Genomic DNA, 18,959 nt, shown 5'->3' with positions numbered 1-18,959 from the left:
GCTGGTCCTGGAGACTGCTGTAAGCAAAGGCTCCAGAAGTTTCTGGGACTTTAATTAAGGTATTGGTGGGGGGAGAAATATCCATATACAGAAACTTACAAGCTGTGTCTCCTAGTTTTATGTGAATATTGCGGATTGGACACAAAGATAAATGGGGTACAAAAGCACCACTGGCCTAGTGTTTTTATTGCACCTGTGAACCCTGCAGACATTTCATCGTCTATTAGGGGTTGCACAAAGCTATTTCTCATGCTTCCACTCAGTGGGAAGAATAGGGCCACCCAGAAGTCCAATTCAGAGTTTCTGTCACATGTAAGACCAGCTAATGGCTGTTAAATGTGACCGCAGAAGTTCCCACTTCAGAAGGGACCTTTCCAACAGTCAATGCCAGTCTGTGATTTTTCCAAAATTACACTTAAATATGAGCTAATTCACTTAGTGCATTTATTATCCAAATCTGATCTTGTCGATGATAACAATATGCAATATATAATCTTGGAGGCTTGAACCAAACTAAACCTGTTGCCATACACAATTGCAGCCTCTACAGGCCGATGAGGGAAGGAAGTTCATTAAAAAAAATCTTTTTTAAAAGTCAATATCCAAGTTCCAGTAAGTTGTAATATCTTTCAACCGGACTTCTTCCATTTTGCAAGTTGAAAAGTATTACATAGAGCACTTTGGGTGGTACATCAATGCCATTTATAAAAGTCAGATCACCTCCCCCCATTCAAAAATACATATACATTGAAAATTACAGTTGGTTTTCTTGAACTTATTCTTACAAGTTGAAAGAACTACAAAAATAGGACATGTGGCACTTCCAGTGGTACATCAACATCATTTATAAAAGCAAGATCACCTTTCCTTATTGAAAAATACATACACATTAAAAGTCACAGTTGGTTTTCTTGAACTTCTTTTACTTACTAAAAGCATCATAATTACAACTTTGATACCACAGAGATGAATTCGTGTAGATAATTGCTGAAGTGGCATTCACAGAAAAAGCATGAAAGAGTAGGCTTTATTTTGCTTTTTTTCTTATGTTAGTTTGCATGTTCTAATGGACCCTTCCCAGAGTCTCAGGGCTGGATAAACTGGTTCTGTGAACTTGCAGCGGAACGTGTGCAAATGAGACATGCCATCACTAACATTGTAGAAGGAAAGGATTCCTGCTTCGTAATCTAGAAAAATGCCAATGCAATCAGGATCATCCTCTATCAGGATGGGGATTCTCTCTCCCTTGTGAAATGCCCAGTATTCAAAATCAAACTTCTTAAGGCACCAAGATGCTCTGTTCCAGCCAAGTCGACAGGCTTCAGAATCTCCTTTCCTGCCAATGGTAGGGTAGGCTGCGCCAATCCACCATCCTGCTCCAGCATGAAGCAGGTCAACTTCCCAGTAATGGCTCCCAGAAAGGAATGCGTCTCTGCTTAGCACTTGCCATAATTGATCGAACCTCTGGGGACCACAGGGGTAAAATATTCTCCTCCAGCTACAGCTTACTTCAAGACGGTCATCAGACAATTTCAGTCTCGGGTGAATGCTGTCATATTCCCAGGTCGGTGATCTTGCATCTGCAGTCAAAGCCGTAAACATAGTTGCTACATTTATCATGACCCTTGGAAGTCCAAGTTATAAAACACCTGCAAAGGAGCCCAGAGCCGGCAGTGTCTTGGGACAGTCAGAACGCCTGCAAGTCCCAGGAATGCAGGCTGGAAAAGGCATGCCAGGGGGATCACAACAGGGTGCTAACATTGCTGCATCCACACCTGGCTCAACCAAGGTGATGGGGACCTCAGCCACAGCACCAAGGTTGCTTTATGCTTAGGGTTAGGGCTCAGACAGAAATCCCAATGTCCAAGGACACTGGGTCTGGAAAAGGTATTCTAGTGTGAGCAAGGTGGGGCCCCAACATTGCCGACTCTACACTTTTCAAATCTGGGTCATCTATTGTGATGGGGATGCCAGTTGCAGCACCAATGTTACATTAGGTAGGGATGGAGTTCAGCTGGCCACAGAGCCTACAGCTCCAGGGACACCAGGGCTGGAAAATGTATGCCAAGCGCGTAAAGCAGTCCGCCAACATTGCTGCCTCCACACCTTTCTAATCTAGGCCACCAGTGTGGTGGGTATCTCAGCTGCAGCACCAAGCTGCCATTTGGGTTAAGGTTAGGATTCAGAGAGCCACAGCCTACACCTCTGGAGACTAGGTAGGGACAGCAAAAGGCAAGCCAAGGGAATCACAGCAGGGCACCGACACTGATGCCTCCACACATTCCTAATCTGGGTCACTCATGGTGATGGGATAAGGAGAGTTATACACAGAGAGTTACGGTCACTTGGTCTGTTCAGCCTGGAGGAGACTGAGGGGAGACCTCATGACAGTTACAGCTTCCTCGTGAGGGGTAGAGGAGGGGCAGGCACTGATCTCTGCTCTGTGGTGACAATGACAGGACTGGAGGGAACGGTCTAAAGTTCTGTCAGGCAAGGTTTAGGATGGATATCAGGAAAAGGTTCCCAGAGGGTGGTTGGGCACTGGAACAGGCTCCCCATGGAGGTAGTCACAGCACCAAACCTGACAGATTCCAAGAAGCACTTGGACAATGCTCTCAGACACATGGTCTTGTGCAGGGCCAGAAGTTGGACAGTAGTGATTTTTGTGGGTCCATTCCAGCTTAGGAGATTCTAGGACTCCAGTATAATCATACTTACGTTTTAAGAAAAGCAGCCGATCAACAGGAGTCATGGTTTTTAGCACTGTCCCAGGCTCCTTCTTTGCAGTGGGATTCAGGCTACTGAAAACATCTGGGCAGAGATGAAAAGGGGCAGTTTAGGGAGTCTGCCAGTTTTTCAACCATCATTTTCCAACTTCATGGACAAACTATGTTACTTTTTTTGGGGAGGGGATACTCACTCTGTATGCTTTTAACGTTATGTTCTTTGGATAGCATGGAGATGCTGGACTAGTGTTGCCAAAGAACTACGCAACTGAAAAGAACTCCAAGTAATCACGCCTGATTCCTTAAAAAGTAGCCCCTATTAGATGAAAATAGTCTGGCAGCTGAAGATAGCTGCAGATGCTTGCTGCAGAGCACCTCCACAATACTTTCTAGCAATCCTACACACATCCCGCAGTGGCCTTTCAGATCAGGTCTGACCATTTGCCCCAGAAACCTGCTACTCTCTTCTCAGTGGCAATTCTCAGACAAGAGATTATTAAAAGGCAGCTGGGTGAAATGTGATGGCCAGTGTTGCCTGCTCACTCAAAGAGCAGCAGGGTTTCCCCATGGTTATTTAGCTTTGTGGTTCTGTGTCCCGTTTGGAAAAACTCCTTGCCTTAATCATGACAAAGGTCACTTAAGGATGAAATAGCTCAAAGACAAAAGGATTTCTAAATAAAACACGTTAACTCATCTTTACCAAAAATCATCAATTTTTTTCAGACTGAGGCAGATCACCAGGTACATTAATTAGAAAAGGCTTTAAAATTCTAGAGGTACCCCAGTGCCAGAGCACTTACAATGCCAACAGTAACTCAGAGAATAGATACATTCTGTAAGTGTGATGGACTACAGTAAATTGTATTGAAGTATCTGATAGAACTGGGGGGAAAAAAAGCAGCAGACAAACCAAAGATCGTTTTCAGTGTTGAAGAGAGACCCCTTACATTCGTAAATCACCACTGCTATGGCGGCATTACACCCATGCTGTCAGAAAACAGTACCCATGCCTCAAACACTTCTGTTTCTCCAGATGATTTGGTTAAAAGTCCTGTTCTTACTTTAAAAGCACACTTAATTTGCAAAGAGAGCAAAAGAAAGCAAAATCCAGAGCACTCTCCCAGGTACCTTCTTTAAGCCGGGCTTCCAATGGTTTCTCCAGAATGGACTGAATAACTTTGATGAAGTGTTTATAATGGTTAAGTAAGTGTTCAAACGAGAGAGGTATTGGATGCCACTCTTCTGACAAGTGGCTGGATTCCTTAATTTCCTTCTCAATTGCTGTGTAGTTCTGAGGGCAGAAAGCCAAATGCTGTAATTAGCAGAGACTGTGACATGAAAGGACTCTTCCCTCCCAGCTCCCATACACCACAGAGCAAGGACAGCTTCATCACTAGGTAAACCTATGGGCTGTAACAGGCAAGCTTTGCTGAGTTCAGCCTGCCTTTTAGCTCATTAGCCTGCCCATTACCGCCTCCTGCCGGTGGAGCCAGTGGCCACTCCAGACATGGAGAACCCAATGGCCATGGTTAAAAGAGATCCCTCCAGGATGGAAATGGGTTTAGCCTGGCCAGGGTCCTTTGTGGGAAATCCCATCAGTGGCAAAGTCAAACCACTAAGTTTTAAAAGCATTCTGAAGAATAAAATCCAACCTCCCCCACAAGAAGATCACCACAAAATCATGAAGAGCAGCTCCTGTGTGGAGGTATGTTGCTAGCCCACACAGCAGAATGCCAGGGCCATATCACAGCAATGGATACTCAAGTATACATTGCTGTGAAACTCAAGTCTGCCACATTGTAAGGATGCAAAAATGCACCAGAGGCATCTTTTGGCTTGTATCAGGGCATAACCACCCTTCCAAAGGAAGGTGAAGATACTAGGAGAGAGAAGGAGAGAGAAGCTGATGTTTATCTGTAGGCAAAAAGTAAAGTGCTGCCCCCTCCAGTGAAGTGATGGCTATTGCTTCTGATGATTAGGATTTCTTGCAATTAAATAAATTACACATTTTAACTTTCCTCCTCAGGTTTCCTGAGGCCTGCCTTTTCTTAGACCTTCATATTACACTGGACAAGGAAAGACTTGATACAGCATTTGTCTTCAAGATTAAGAGACACATATCTGTCTGTTCCATATTTGTTTAAAATTAACATGAATTTCATACAGACCTGAAATCAATGCCATAGCAGGAACACCTCATAGCTCAAAAATCAGGAACCAAATTTGATTACCAAAACACCAACACAAAGCAAATTAAAAAACAGTTAGAAAGACGCTGCTTACATACAGAAGGATCTGTAGAAGAGATCATTAGAGAAATTTACCAAGGGCTATCACGGTAAGAGGTAGAAAGAGACCATACAATACCACCTCCAGCAAACGAATAGGATCACTGTCCTGTTGTATTTGTCTGATTTGAAGTGTGAGGGTCTCTAGGGCTGCAAGCTGTTCTTGACAGGACTCCAACTGCTGATCATGTGCTCCCAGGGCTTGCTGAGTCTTTTCATCAATGAAGTTTTTTGCCAAACTCTCTTCTTCCCGAAGAAGTAACTGAAGTTCTGTCACTTTTTCTGACAGCTGCCTTTTGATCCTGTCAGCATGTGCCTATAGATGAAGCAGAAGAGTGTCTCCTCCCTGCTCAACAGACCATAAACATTTCAGACATTTTTCTTTCAGGCTTTCAGTGCTACATTTTGGTTGAATTTTACTGAGTTTCTGCATCTCTTCAGAAACATGTGTCTACCACTTAAAAGAGGGCAGACATGGTTTACCTGCTGATGTCTGGATGGAAAAGCTTGAGGGAAGATTCCAAGATGCCTATTTATGCAGTAAATTCTGTTTTCAGCTGGAATTAACGGGGTACAAATTGCAACAAGAAGCAGATCTGGTCCTTCAGTAGCAAGACTTTGACCCCTTTCAAAGCAAGCTAGAGAGAAGTAGCTGATAGGAAGAGAAAGCCTCCAAAACAAAGAGACATTAAACCAAGTCTCTAAAGCCCCCTCAGGCTCTTACCGACATTTCTGTAAAAGAACTGCTTGCAGATGCTCCTTAGAGCAAAAGTAATTTCATGCTCTATAAATGAGGTGCAGCTTAGCACACATTCCTGTTCTTGAGACATAATCAACAGAGCTCTTCTTGTGTTTAGTCAACTCTGAATCCAGGCAATTCAATAAAGCAGTTCAGTGCAATGCAAGATACATTAGTGAAGCCAGAATAACGTAGGCAGGTGAGGCTACCTGCTATTCCTCTGCACAAAAATTTCAGCCTTGATCTTCCAGAGGTGTTAAACTGATCAAGGAATGAGGACCAGGTCTTTGGAGACTCTCCTCTCCCTTTGACAGTGTAACATACTGTGATGGATACAGGGGATACACTCTTTTCTTGAGAAGGAGTAGGTGTCTGGGTCTTTGAATAGCTACAGAGAAAACAAAATGTCACCTCTTGGAAAATTACCATCCAGTGGAAAAGGAAACCACACTTTACCTTCACATCATTTACAGCCTGCACTATGTTCCTTCTGTTGCCAGCTTCTTGCTCTTTTCTCTCTTCTAGATTCTTCAAGCACAATGCCATGAGTTCCTACACAGCAGTGAAACAAAATAAAACACTGTTTCGTAACAACATCTGTAAAAAACAAAAATAAGTATCCAGCTTGTTTTCCACATAGGGGGGTGTATCACTGAAATACTCTGTTTCAGAATCATAGAATAATAGAATATTCTGAGTTGGAAGGTACAACTCTTAAATGAATGGACTTTAATGAGGCTTATTAATGCCCGTATAGTGATGAAACATAAGGATCTCCGCATTTCACCTGGTGGTTATACTGCTAAGGTTTGAGAGCTGTGCAAATTAGCACCATCTTCTTAAGGCACAGAGAAATCCAAAGCAAAAAACCATTTTCATCTTTAAATATGTGGTGCTGTGCATTTCCAGACTACATGCTAATGCATTTAGTAGCTGAAGGGCAGCTAAGTAAGTACTTTTATTTAGAGGATCAGTGGGAGGCTCCATCTAGAATCAAAATTCAGTCAATGTTCAGGATGCTTCCCAGTGTATAAATGACCTATCAGATACCCAACTATCACTACAGTGATGCTGTAGTTTGAATGTCTACAACAGCTAATTGTGTCAGGATGGCTGGTTATCAATCACAGTATCTGTGACACTTGTGGTGTTCCCAGCACAGCATAATCAATGTTCTGCTTATGTCTTGCTCCAGTTTCTCACCTGCAGCCCTCTGAAATTGGCTGCCTTCTGCCCAGCAGGTTGAACAGTCTTGGTGTACCTGCTGATGCATTTTTGTCATTAGTACCATGAAGGATACAGTCAATGCTGCCCTGCAGTCTCCACGCACTGGTGCTAAAACAGTAAGTAAATACCCGCAGTATTTACCAGGTAAGCTAGCTCCAGCTGTAGCTGCTATCAGTGTCCTCTTCTGCAGCTGAGACCCAGTCAAGAGCATCTGCATGCACATGTACCAGTTCACTGCAACAGCCCCAGGGCAGCACAGCATTTATACTCTGCAGCATGGACAAACAGAGCATAAAGCATTGCTTCATGAGCAACAGTTTGCATTTCTGATGTGTGTCTCCTTAGAAAACACATGCAGTTTGTCATTGGATTATGACAGAGTCAGAAGAAAATGGGCTCCAAGCAAAAGCCAGAGACTCCACATCTGGAAGGCCCTTGGCACAGATACATCCATGCAAGCAGATAAATATTCTTGCATAGAGAAAGACATGCTATTTATTCCAGCCACAATTTTCCAGTCTTGTCCCTGAAGAACCAGAAGAGTTCTACACCACTAGAAGATTCAGGACTTCTACCAGATACCAGCCTTCCTTAGTTTATTTTGCAGCCTACACCTCATTCCCTTCCCAGAAGGCTGACAAAGACCACAGAGAAAAAGACAACCTTCTTTGCTAGTAACAGACATCACTTTGTGCACTCACACCCTCACAACAGTGACCATATGCAAATACTTACATCAATCCCAAGCATTTCTGGTTAAGCATTACCTTCTTTACAGAGGTACATGAAAGAACTCCTTCCTAACGATTGAAGACCCTGCCAGCAACCCATGTCATTCACCCTGAGGAATCAACTCCAAAAATCTTCCTTTAGGGATTGCCTTAACTCATTCAAGTCTAAACACTGTAAAAGCAAGGATTTCTGAGATGACACTCCCAGCTCCAGTCAGGCCCACAGAACACATACCAAGTGCAAAGAATGGTGATCCTGTGTGCTGCATTCAAGAGCACAGGGAGTGTCTTTCTCAACTATATTAAACAACCTCTGCTCCAGGGATGACGCAGCTGATGGACCTCACACAACAGTTCCCATCTCTTCTCAGCACTCACAGCTAGGATTTGTTGAAAGAGCTGTGGAAGATTCTCAGTGGAAGAACTGCTGCCTGGCTGATGTCACATCACAAGGGCTATACGGAATAACTGCTCCCAGCAAACAAAATCAGTAGTCAAATACCGTCTCTTAGGCTGTAACTATTGATAGTTTGTGCATAAAATCTCTGCATCCCTAAGCCAGTAGATGTCAGCAGAAACCGCCTAGGGATAGAGGGTCACGTGGGAGTACAAGTTTCTACCCTGCTCACTTCCTGATTTCGTGCAGAGACAACTCTTTATCAACAGCACGTGCTTCCCTGTGTCCATCAGACCCCCAGGGTAGCAGCACAGCTTGTAGCTTTGTGCACTTTACTTTGCCTCAGATCAGGTTGCCACTGCACAACACCTGTATCATCCACACATTGCCGCTCTGGCCTGAAGGGAAAGCAACACTGTAGTGAGTTCCCGCTGCAAGAGGGACACTTTGGATGAAAGCATACCAGCAGGCAGCAGCCATGCTCTGCATCGCTCAGACGTCTTAAATGGTTTTACCTCTGTGCTGCTGTTTGTGGCAGCCTAATGCACAGCCCTCTGCCCTTGTAATGCTCTCTAACATGAAATGCAATAAAATGCTACAAGGATTTATCGTGACCTGTGTACTGGCTCACAATCTGTGTGAACTTCCAAGCAGGAAGTTCGGTAGGAACTGTTTCTTCCTAGTGTTTTCTGTAGAAAACCTCTAAGTAACTCTGCTCCAAAATATCACAAAAGGAGTAGGAAGGAACTTTCTGAAATTGTAGCTGAAAAAATAAAAATAAAAAAATAAATAAATAAAGCTGCTGAACATCAAACCTCTGTGTTACAGCATTTTCAGTCTCCCAAGTTCAGCACCACAGCATGCAGGCCCCAGTGAGCCTCCTGGCAGGCTCTCCAAGTAAAACAAAGCACAAGCAGGAGTATTGGCAAGCTTGCAAATCTTCCTGAGGATATTTGGTGGACAGCTACACTGGGATGAAGAAAAAAATCTTAAAGACCCGCGGGGCTGGTTGCGGCTGGGATGGAGCCAGTTTTCCTCATAGCAGCCCATGTGGTGCCGTGTTTCAGATGTGACTATACTGTGAGTGCACAAAAGGCTAGGAGGGGACACAAGCAGAAGATGGCGCCTACTAACCAAAGAGCTATTCCGTACTATATGACATCATGTTCAGCAATAAAACTGAAAGTGGGGTGTCTAGGTGGGTTTGCTGTCTTTTGCTCAGGAACTGTCTGGTGAGTATCTGCCTTTGCATCAGTTTCATTGTTTTTCTCTTCCCTCCACTTCTCTTTCTCTTATTAAATTTTTGTCTCAATCCATGAAATTTCTTGGTTTTAGTGTTCCTCTTCTTTTCCCTCGTCCCACTGGGCAAGGGAGGAGAATAAGCAGGCAGCTGTGTTGTGCTTAGCTGCCTACTGATGTTAACCCACAACAACCCCTGCTCCCATCCCAGAGGAGTTATCAGAGAACTCTGCATAGACAGTCACTGTGATCTAGCAAGCTACAACGGTGGGGGCAGAGGGTAAGCGGAAGTTACCTTTCCCCTGCCCCTGAGGCATCTGTGTTTCTGTCAAAGGTACTTCCAGCCTGGCAATAAAAACACGTTTTCTGGGGCAACCACACTCCTCTTGATTCCACGTACAAGGTCTGAGGATAAAATGCTATTGCATGTGACCTAACAGTCAAAGCCACTTCCTCCTTGTCCCCTGATTTATACATCTGTTTTGGGGACGTTTGGGTGTGACTGATTAACTCTTTCTCCTCGTGCACGAACCATATCCTTGTGCAGTAGCATCAGGCTGACCCTGTCTGTATGGGGTCTACAAAGCACTTGCTGAAGTACAGAAAGTACAGAAACTTTGTTCTGCTAGTCAACACAGCCTACAAACCTTGAACTCCACAAGGTGTTTATAAGGCAAGCAAAGCAAGGCTGAAGGCTGAAGATCGGCTTAGTACTGTGGCAATTCACTAATACTCACAGCTACCACCATCACACCCTGGCAAAAGAACACTCAGCGGCACAAGTTTCAGAAACGAGGGGAAAACCGGCAAGATATAAAACCGAACCAGGAAGTTCTTGGCTCGGCTCCCGGTTTATACCCCCTCTCCACGGCTCCCGGCACTCACCTGCGTGCGGCGGACGGCGTGGGGCAGGAGGCAGGCGCGGTGCCCGCGGTGCGCGCCCAGGACCGGGCACAGAGCGCACACGCAGCACCCGCAGTCCTCGCAGAACAGCTCCAGCGGCCGCCCGGCATGGACACCGCACACCCGCGCCCCCGGCGCTGCGGCCCGCGGCGCCCCCTGCGCCATGCCGGAGGCGGCCGGAACGGTGGGGAGGAGAAGGATGCGGGGCAGGCAGGCGCAGGGAGAGGCGGATGCGGGGCAGGCGGGCGCAGGGAGAGGCGGATGCGGGGCCGGCAGATGGAGGGTGTGCGCAGAGGGCGGCAGTGCCACACTGGGCCGGCGAGCCGTGGCTGTGGCCGCGGCTGTGGCGGCGGAGGGCGGCCGCTGCCCCGCCGTGCCTCTTGCCCCCTCAGGGGCGGGCGGGGAGCAGGGCCGGCCCGCGTCACTCGCCGCCGGAGAGGGGACCCGCAGCGGGGGTGTCGGGCAGTCAGTGCCGCAGGAGCTGTGCCTGGGAGCGGGAGAGCCGGGACCGTGGGAGCTGCCTCCGTCCGGCGCCCGGGATGGAAAACGGGCTGATTTGTGGAACTTCAACAGCGTCGATGAGGGGTGGGCTTCAGTGTCGTGGCTGAGCAAAACACTTACCTGATACAAAAATGTGGGGAAAAATTGTCTTCAGGGCATGTTTTGTCGCTTTCTGTTTTTCAATTAGAATTTTGTGCTCTGAGAAGTGTCACTTACAGAAATCAAAATAGACTGCTCGTGCTCTTACAGAGTTTGCACACTTACTTTCATTGGCCAAAACTCCTACCTACATTCAACAAAATTCATTCTTTTTAACGTGCTTGGTTCTTTCTGTGAATAAAAACAATACAGAGTATTCACACACACACACACACACAGAGACGTGATGTGAAAAAATGGGAAGATATTTAAAAACCAAGCATTTTGGTGGAGCATTTGAGAATCAGAATATGTATTAGTATGTGAGAACATGGAGCACTGAAGAACAAAGGCAGTCATGCTGAAATCAGGCAGAATTTCATGCCTGCAAAAGAGCTGCTGACAAAATCAAGGATTTAGAAAGTGCCCTGTACATACAAAAGTCATGTTTTTTTCTTGGGAAGTGTTTCATGCAGACCCCACACTACAGTCATAGGAATCTTAGGAATCATTATAGATATCTGTACATTGTTTGCTCTTGTTCTACATACACAAAGAAAAGTACTAATGCCTGCTTTAATAAAATAAGAGTTTCACATCCTCTTTGGGACCCTGTTCTGGTGTTTGACCATCCTCAGAAAGAAAACTTTTCCTACTGTCAATCAACATTTTTCTCATTACAGCTGGAGCCATGTTGTTTCACTGTGCCTTTCCAAGGGGAGTTTCAGTCTCATCTTCTCAATCTACGCCCATACAGGAGCTGTAGACAGCACTAAGTTCTCTGACAGAGGCTGAACAATTCCAGTTCCTTCCACATGTGTTTTGAAATGCCCAGCTTCAGCTCCAGTACCGTCTTTGTGGCTTCTGCAGGGGGGTTTGCCTGATAGAGTCAGTCTGTGTCTTGTCCAGAGGAGTGTGTGTGTTAAGTAAACGTTCCCATCTGACCACTCAGGAGCACTCTGGCAGTCACACCACCAGAGACTGTCACTGCTGGGACTGAAGCCCCTTCACAGTGATAGCTCCAGTGAAGGGTGCCTGCCTGACTCCCTATGCACCCTGCACCCACACGGTAAGACAGGGCTTCTTTTAACAGTTCAACACCAGGTTTCCCACAGCAGAATCTGAGATCTCTGGATCCCTGAGGAGGTTTATTTACAGTTCAGTAACAGTATCAGCTCCAGCTGGTGCCTCAAGGAGGAACCCTGAACAAAGGATTATGTGGGCTTCTATACCCTCACAATCTGTGTGCCAGAAAGTCTGGAGTCTTCCTGCTGAGTCCTTGGCTTCTGCTGTGTCTCAGTGTCTGCTCCCCTGGCTGGATCACAGGTCCCTGTGCCCTTTGTTGTGCCAAGGGTTGGCAGTTCCTGACCTCTTGCCTCTGGCTCCCACCCAGAGCTCAACCTGCAGCTCCCACTGCAGCTGCACCCTGAGCTACCTGCACTGAGTGTTCGTCCCTTTTCTTGGATTGAGCATATGTGCTAATACATAAAAAGGGAAATATAAAGCTTTCACAGCATCTTCCACTGCCCTTACGTACAACATTATTATAAGTAACAGAATGAAGGCTAACATTAATGTCATGGGGAAGAAATTATTGTCAAGACAAGATCATGAAAGATCCTTCAAACTCAGTTATTGACCCACTGGTTTATCATTCACTACTTGTTTGATATGAGACTGGTGTATCCAGTTTTCCTAATCCAAAATTTTAACAGCAAAGTAAGAACACAGTAAGCCAGCATATGGTCCCTCCCTTTTAGGTCCTAATTTGAATTTTTGTGAGATTATCTTGATTAACACTACAACGGCAGGTTGTATATCATTTACTTGTATTTCAAGTGAGATGAGATGTTATTATTCTGCATACTTTCTCCATTCCTCAAACCCTTTCTATATTTTATATATTAAGTACTGGGTCAGGCATTCATTTCCATCCAAAAATGGGCAGCTCCAGGAATTTATGCCACCACAAAAAGAATAAAAAATGGCTTTCTAACCTATCAGAAGTTCTCAAGCGTCAGACCAAGCTCAGAGTTAGGATGACTAACTGTGAACCTACTTCACTTTTCAGCAAATATAAATAGCCTCTGTGGACACCTATGGCTGGGTGTAAGCATTTGCTAGTGATAGCAGATCAGCTATCAGGCTAGGCAGTAGCCTTCCCAACAAAAAAGGAGAAGAAGAAAAGGCCTTGGCTAAAAAAAAGGTATACCTAGATACAGGGTTCCAGAGTCAACTGAGTCAGACATGGGTCCTCATTTTACAGCTAATATAAACAATCAAGTTGTGTAAGTCTTTGAGAATAGAGAGAAAATTACATATAACTGTATCACCCACAATCTTCAGGACAAGTAGAGGGGATGAATAGAACATTAGAAGAAAAAGCAAAAATATGCACATGTCGGGGTCCCTCCCCCCCTGCCGTGTAGCCCTGGGAGAGGGGCCCTGAGGGCACAGACACGGGGCTTCCCTGTCCCTGCTCAGCCTCGTTCCCATTGGTTGGTTTGTGTTCCCTGGTGTGGCCAAGGACCCTCGGGTCCCGTGACTGTGAGAGCTCCTCGGCAGAGCCACAGCCATGCGGCTGGGGAAATAAACATCTCTGAAACATCTAGCAAAAATCAACCTATACATATTTCTTTTCCACGGGCCGCCTTGTTTGATACATGTGTTACAGTAATCCCCACTGTAACATGCACATGCACTTATCTGAATGGCCACAAGCCTTAAATTTGTCGCTGCAGAATGCTTGGAATGTTCCATCACAACCCATAGCACTGGCAGAAATTCTCTTTGGAAGGGACTCAGCTATATCAGGAACTTGTGTTCCAGCTAAGACCAGCCTTTTGGATGGAAATGAATGCCTAACCCAGTATTTTATCTATAAAATATAGGAATGGTTTGAGAAGTGGCAAAAAATGGTGCCACAGGTCCCTGTGCCCTTTGCTGTGCCAAGGGCTGGCAGTTCTTGGACTCTTGCCTTGGGCTCCCACCCAGAGCTCAACCTGCAGCTTCCACTGCACCTGCACCCCGAGCTACCCACACTGAATGTGTTCCTCAACACGTGGCCAGTCTTCATCACCACAAAGCCACACAACACTGATGGAAGACACTCAGCCCAGGACCCTGGTTCCTTTTCTGGCAAAGTCAATCCCCAGCCTGTTTGTGTCCAGTCTTAATCGTTGCTGAGTTACCTTATGGTTTGGATTAGCCCAGATGCCTGTCTTGATCTTTGTGAGGTTCATGCTGGTACATTTCTGCAGCACCTCACAGTCCCTCAGAAGACTGACTCTGCCTGCCCCTTAATCTTTCCTCATCCTCTGCTTCATCCAGTCCTTGTTTGTAATGACAGCAAACGCTCTGAGGGAGTATCCCATCCTATTGCTCTGGTTGCTGTTAAGAACATTAAGGCACATTGGGCTCAGCATCTGTCCCTGGGGAATGGCACTAGAATCCAGCTGCCACTTGGACTCGGTACATCTATTGACAGCACGCAGTGTCTAGCAGTTCAGGTGTTCTAGCCTATCTATCCAAACAATGTCATGAGTTTGTCTGTAAGGACACTTCAGGGCCCATTACTTGCAGCATTAAAATTTGCACATTATTAGTACCTAGGGCATTTCCCGTTACAAATGAACTTATTGAGCTAGATTCTCTGTGCTTTCTAGTGTTTTAAATCATTAATTATGGAGAAGAAAGTTGTGATAAAACTAAATAATGCTTGTGTAAATACTACTGGATTACCAGGTGCTGTTGTAATGCACCAATTTAAGATGTAATTTGCCCCCAGGACTTTGCTGTCTAACACTGGAGGGAAGTGCTGCTGTACTGTGGTTGTGAAAGGTCTGAAGATTTTTTTTGCATTCAGCTCCCACATTCCTCTCTCTGGAGGAAACACCTTTTGTCTTTCAAAACAGGTTTTAAATGCCTCAGAGTGTGCCTCAGGCTGTTTTTGCCAAGAATAATCATCCTCCAGCACAGGCAGTGGAGAGAAGAGTTAAATCAAGAAGAAAACAGGAAGTTATAATGTTTTCCTAAATCAGCACAGTCTCAGCATGAAAGCCAGCTGAGGAAGACGTGTGGGTGGAGTAATCTGGTAGGGTCAGAATGGGTTTGAGTCTTCATCTGCTAGTTTTGAGGTGAAATGACACTTTCCTTCTCCTGACTTGGATCCAACAAGCCTTCTGCAAAATAGGGTGCATTTCTGCCAAGTTTGTGTGTGAAGCTGTGTCACGATCCGCTAATGCAAGCAGGGGTCGTGATGGTTCGTTTATCAATCTCAGAGTGTAAAAGAACACAAGAGATTTCAGTTTTAATCAGAACAGTGCACCTTTATTAAGTGCCCACAACACAGTAATGCAATAGAAGAGAGTAAGAGAGAGAGAGAGAAAGACAAACAAAGTAGAGAGGGGGAAAAAGAGGGGGCAATAGCTACCAACAGATGAGACGAAGTCCTCGTGGTCTTCCGCCAATAGATTCGTCTTCTTTCCGTGGGGAGATCTTCTACTTGGTTATTTTAGAAGGTCCCTTTGTAGTCCTTTTCAGAAGCGAGGGGCAACTGGCCAAGAGGTTGGGAAATCTACAGCCATTGTTATGGGGCCTGTTGCTTTGGGAAGCAGGTACAGGACAGACGTACAAGACAGGTGTACCGGAGAGGTGTACAGGACAGGTCATTCCTTTCCGCTTCAGCGCAGTCCTTCCCGCCTGGGCAGCAAGAACGGCGCAGTCCATTGTGACCTGCACTAATTTTCCTCAGGAATGAGTACCAGTTCCCAGCGGGCACACCCGTAGGCAACACTTGGCAGACAATCCCACCTCAGCCAGGCCAGGACTGCTGTGTTCAGTCTCTGTCTTTGGCGATGATCGTGAGGCAGATGAGGGATTTTCGGACCGTCTCTTACAAGCTGCCAGCATGCAATACACAGAGACCAGGCTTTTGTTCAGCCATAGCATCCTCTATTTCTTTGTACAGAAAATTCCTAATACAAGTTCTGACTTCATACTTGCATGTAGGGGTAAAGGAGGGAAGTCTAGTTTAGTGTACAATTTACAGGTTTTGGTGCAGATCTGGACTTCTTTGCAACCATCTACAAAAAACCAGCCAAACAAACAAACAAACAAATCAAAACCAAGTGGAATCACCACTTCAGCAAAGACATTGAGGACTGCAATTTGAATGGCACTGATACACAATGTGTATGCACTGAACGGCCTTTAGTCCCTGCCACACAAGGGCTGAATGTTAAATACGGCTGAACTCAAGAATCCTGTATCAAAGTGGGTTGTTTTCAATAGACGTCACACTTCTCACTGGCTTAAGAAGATAAATCATTTTTACTGCGGAAGTCAGAGTTTATCTTGGTTTGGTTTGCCTCAGGGTTACCCATTTCCAGAGGGCCATGAAGGGAACACCTATTTTATTCAGAATCAAGAGAACCTTCCAGAAACATGCATATATGTGTGTATTTTAGGTATTCCAATTTTACACTTAGAAAAATGTTTTAGCAGGGCTACATGAGCTCAGTTTTCATGTTCAAGGTTTTTTTTCCTGAAAAACAAATAAAATTTTGAAACTCCTAGTTTTACTGGCACTGAATGCTCGTTCTCTTTTGACATTTTCATTAAGAAACTAAATGAAAGTAGGAATTCTTCTGTGGCTTAGCTGCCCACTATTTCATTTTAAAAGATATTTTAGGCTCTCAAAAAAAAAATCAGAGTATGTATTTCTTTCTAATTTTTAGAAAAATATGCTTTCAAACACATACTTTTCAAAGTATACTTTCTGCAGTATTGTGAAGATAGTATGCATTAAAGAAGGTCAGAATTATTTCACACTGACATGAAAATTTTGTCTTTCCTTGTAGTGTCACTGAGTTGGCTGTGTACTGGCAAACCCTTTCAACACACACATTTTAAAGCACTGAAAGTACCCCAGACAAATAGGGATAAAGAAGAAGTAAGCATATTTGAAGCTTTTTATGCCTCAGTTTTTACTAGTAACAATAAACCTTGTGTTGCCTGGTCCTCAGAGTTGGGAGGAACATGACAGTGGGAAGTGACTTTCCATTTGTGGTCAATGAAATTGTCAGGGACCAGCTGTAGCAGCTGACTGTTCATAGGTCTTGTGTGGCCAGATGGGTTTCATCCCAGAAGGACAAAGGAGATGGTGGATGTTCCAGCAGGACCCCTCTCAATCACCTACCAAGGTCTTGGGAGTCTGGAGAGGTGTATGTTGACAGGCAGCTAGTCAGTTTTATTCCAGTTTACAAGGCCATGAAGGATGACCCAGGGAAATACAGACCTCTTAGTCTAACCTCAGTACCTGAAAAAGTTTTGGGGAAGATCATACTGGCTGCTGCTGAAAGGCATTTAAAGGATAATGCAATCATCAGTCACAGCCAGCAGAGATTCACATAGGGGGAGTCCTGTTTAATTAATGTGCTGTCCTTCTGTGATGATGTCACCCACCTAGGGGATGAAGAGAAGGCAATGAATGTAGTTTTTCTGGATTTTAGTGACACTCACTGTCCCTCACAGCCTCCTGAACAAGTTTTCCAGCTGCGAGATGATCAGATACGTGGTGTTCTGCAGGGGTCAGTGCTGGGAGAAGTGCTGTCCAACATCTTTGTTGGCAACATGGACAGTGGGATTCAGGGCATCCTCAGCAAGCTGGCCACCGACACCAGGCTGTGTGGGGCAGCCGACATGCTGGAGAGAAGGGATGCCACACAGAGGGACAGGCTGGGAATGCACTGCTCTCAGGTTGTTTACTCACCCACCTAATACCTTTGTCTTCCCTCAAGGCTGAGCTCTGACGCTGTTACTTTAGGATGGGTTTCTAGAGGAAGACAAATTCTATTTAGGCAGCTCAGACTACAATTGTTTTCCTGGGCTGTAAGTGCACATTGCTGGCTCATATCTAATTTTTCATCTACTGATATCCCCTGGTCCTTCTCTTCAGGGCTGGTTGCAGTCCATTCATCCCCCAGCCTGTACGGATAGGAGGGACTGCTTCTTCTTTTTATTTGCTTGTATGTGTGGTTTTTGCTTTTCCTGTTAAACCGTCTTTATCTCAACACGAGTTTTCCAGCTTTTACCCTTCTGATTCTCTCCCTGATCCCACTGGTGTGGGAGTGAGCAACTGCGTGGGGCTTTGCTGCTGGCTGGGGTTAAACAAAATGCAGGGTAAGGTGCCCTCTGGGACAAGCCAAAGTGGGCATAAACATGGTTACAGGCCAGGAGAATGTTCTTTCTGAGGTAACCACAGCCTCTAATACTGTACCATGAATGGATGCTGGTTGGACTGCTGTCCTTCCCCAGAGTTTCTCACTAATCCTAGTCCTTCCCTGTCACAGGGGAACTGTGTTCACCTCACATGTTCACCTTCACATGGCATGCAGAATCAAAGCGGTTTACTGGTTTCTCGATTACATGCAATTAGCTGACAATGAGCTTGCACTTCTAGTCTCCTGAGAGGTCTTGGGCTGCAACTGGGCAGGGCAGTTGGGCAGGCACCACCTTAATTCGGATCCTAGAGTTCTCCCAGAGGGGATCAGAGCTCAAGGCAGAGCAGGAAAAGAAAAAGGAAATGCCATTGCTCCCTGTGGCAGAAAGAGAACAGACTCATGGTCATTCTGACCCAAGTTCAGCTATCCCTTGATAACTAACATAGAGAATAGAAATTTTCAGCTCCTGTGAAGCTGCTGAATAGCACTTAAAGACTAACTGGCAAAAAAGAGAAAAGGATGTAAAGGTATGCACACAGGATGATAAATGTAGCTGGAACCAGCGGAGAAACAGATAACGAGGTCTACAGTGGTTTTTTAGCAAGTTATGTAACAAGAAGCAACAGCTCATGCCCAAAGAAAAAGTTTGACGAAAGGTCATCTTTAATATTGAAGTATGCAGGGAATATGACCACCAGAGACCCCTCCTGATGAACCTCCAGGACCATAAAAAGACTTCCAGTAGGAGGCAGATGCATGCAAATTAGTTCTAGGAAAGTGATGTTTATGTATTAGACAAGAAACACATTTTAATTGAGATAAAGAAATTCAGCCAATTTAAATTTAA

The 18,959-nt window shown here is 45.2% G+C and overlaps 1 protein-coding gene across 1 annotated transcript; it reads right to left on the bottom strand.

Annotated features, from left to right (window-relative positions):
* Positions 1–427: 427 nt before the first annotated feature.
* Positions 428–10,638, bottom strand: TRIM14 (tripartite motif containing 14). Its single transcript, XM_032096128.1, has 6 exons — positions 10,233–10,638; positions 6,210–6,305; positions 5,097–5,330; positions 3,855–4,017; positions 2,719–2,811; positions 428–1,580 (listed from the first exon to the last, which is right to left on the bottom strand). Exons 1-6 carry the CDS (start codon positions 10,413–10,415, stop codon positions 1,045–1,047), a joined length of 1,305 nt encoding a protein of 434 aa, XP_031952019.1. The 5' UTR covers positions 10,416–10,638; the 3' UTR covers positions 428–1,044.
* Between the last annotated feature and the right edge of the window lie 8,321 nt (positions 10,639–18,959).

The sequence above is a fragment of the Corvus moneduloides genome, chromosome Z (genome assembly GCF_009650955.1).
Source record: "Corvus moneduloides isolate bCorMon1 chromosome Z, bCorMon1.pri, whole genome shotgun sequence".
NCBI classification, from domain to species: domain Eukaryota; kingdom Metazoa; phylum Chordata; class Aves; order Passeriformes; family Corvidae; genus Corvus; species Corvus moneduloides.
This window is presented reverse-complemented; position numbering and strand designations above follow the sequence as displayed.

What these genes read in the sequence shown, in the direction of transcription:
- TRIM14 (XM_032096128.1), bottom strand. Translation starts at nt 10,415, where the DNA reads ATGGCGCAGGGGGCGCCGCGGGCCGCAGCGCCGGGGGCGCGGGTGTGC. An exon ending in ATCCTATTCGTTTGCTGGAG is followed by an intron (nt 4,018 to 5,096) that starts GTGGTATTGTAT and finishes TTCTGCCCTCAG; the next exon opens with AACTACACAGCAATTGAGAA. An exon ending in GGAAGCCCGGCTTAAAGAAG is followed by an intron (nt 2,812 to 3,854) that starts GTACCTGGGAGA and finishes ATCTCTGCCCAG; the next exon opens with ATGTTTTCAGTAGCCTGAAT.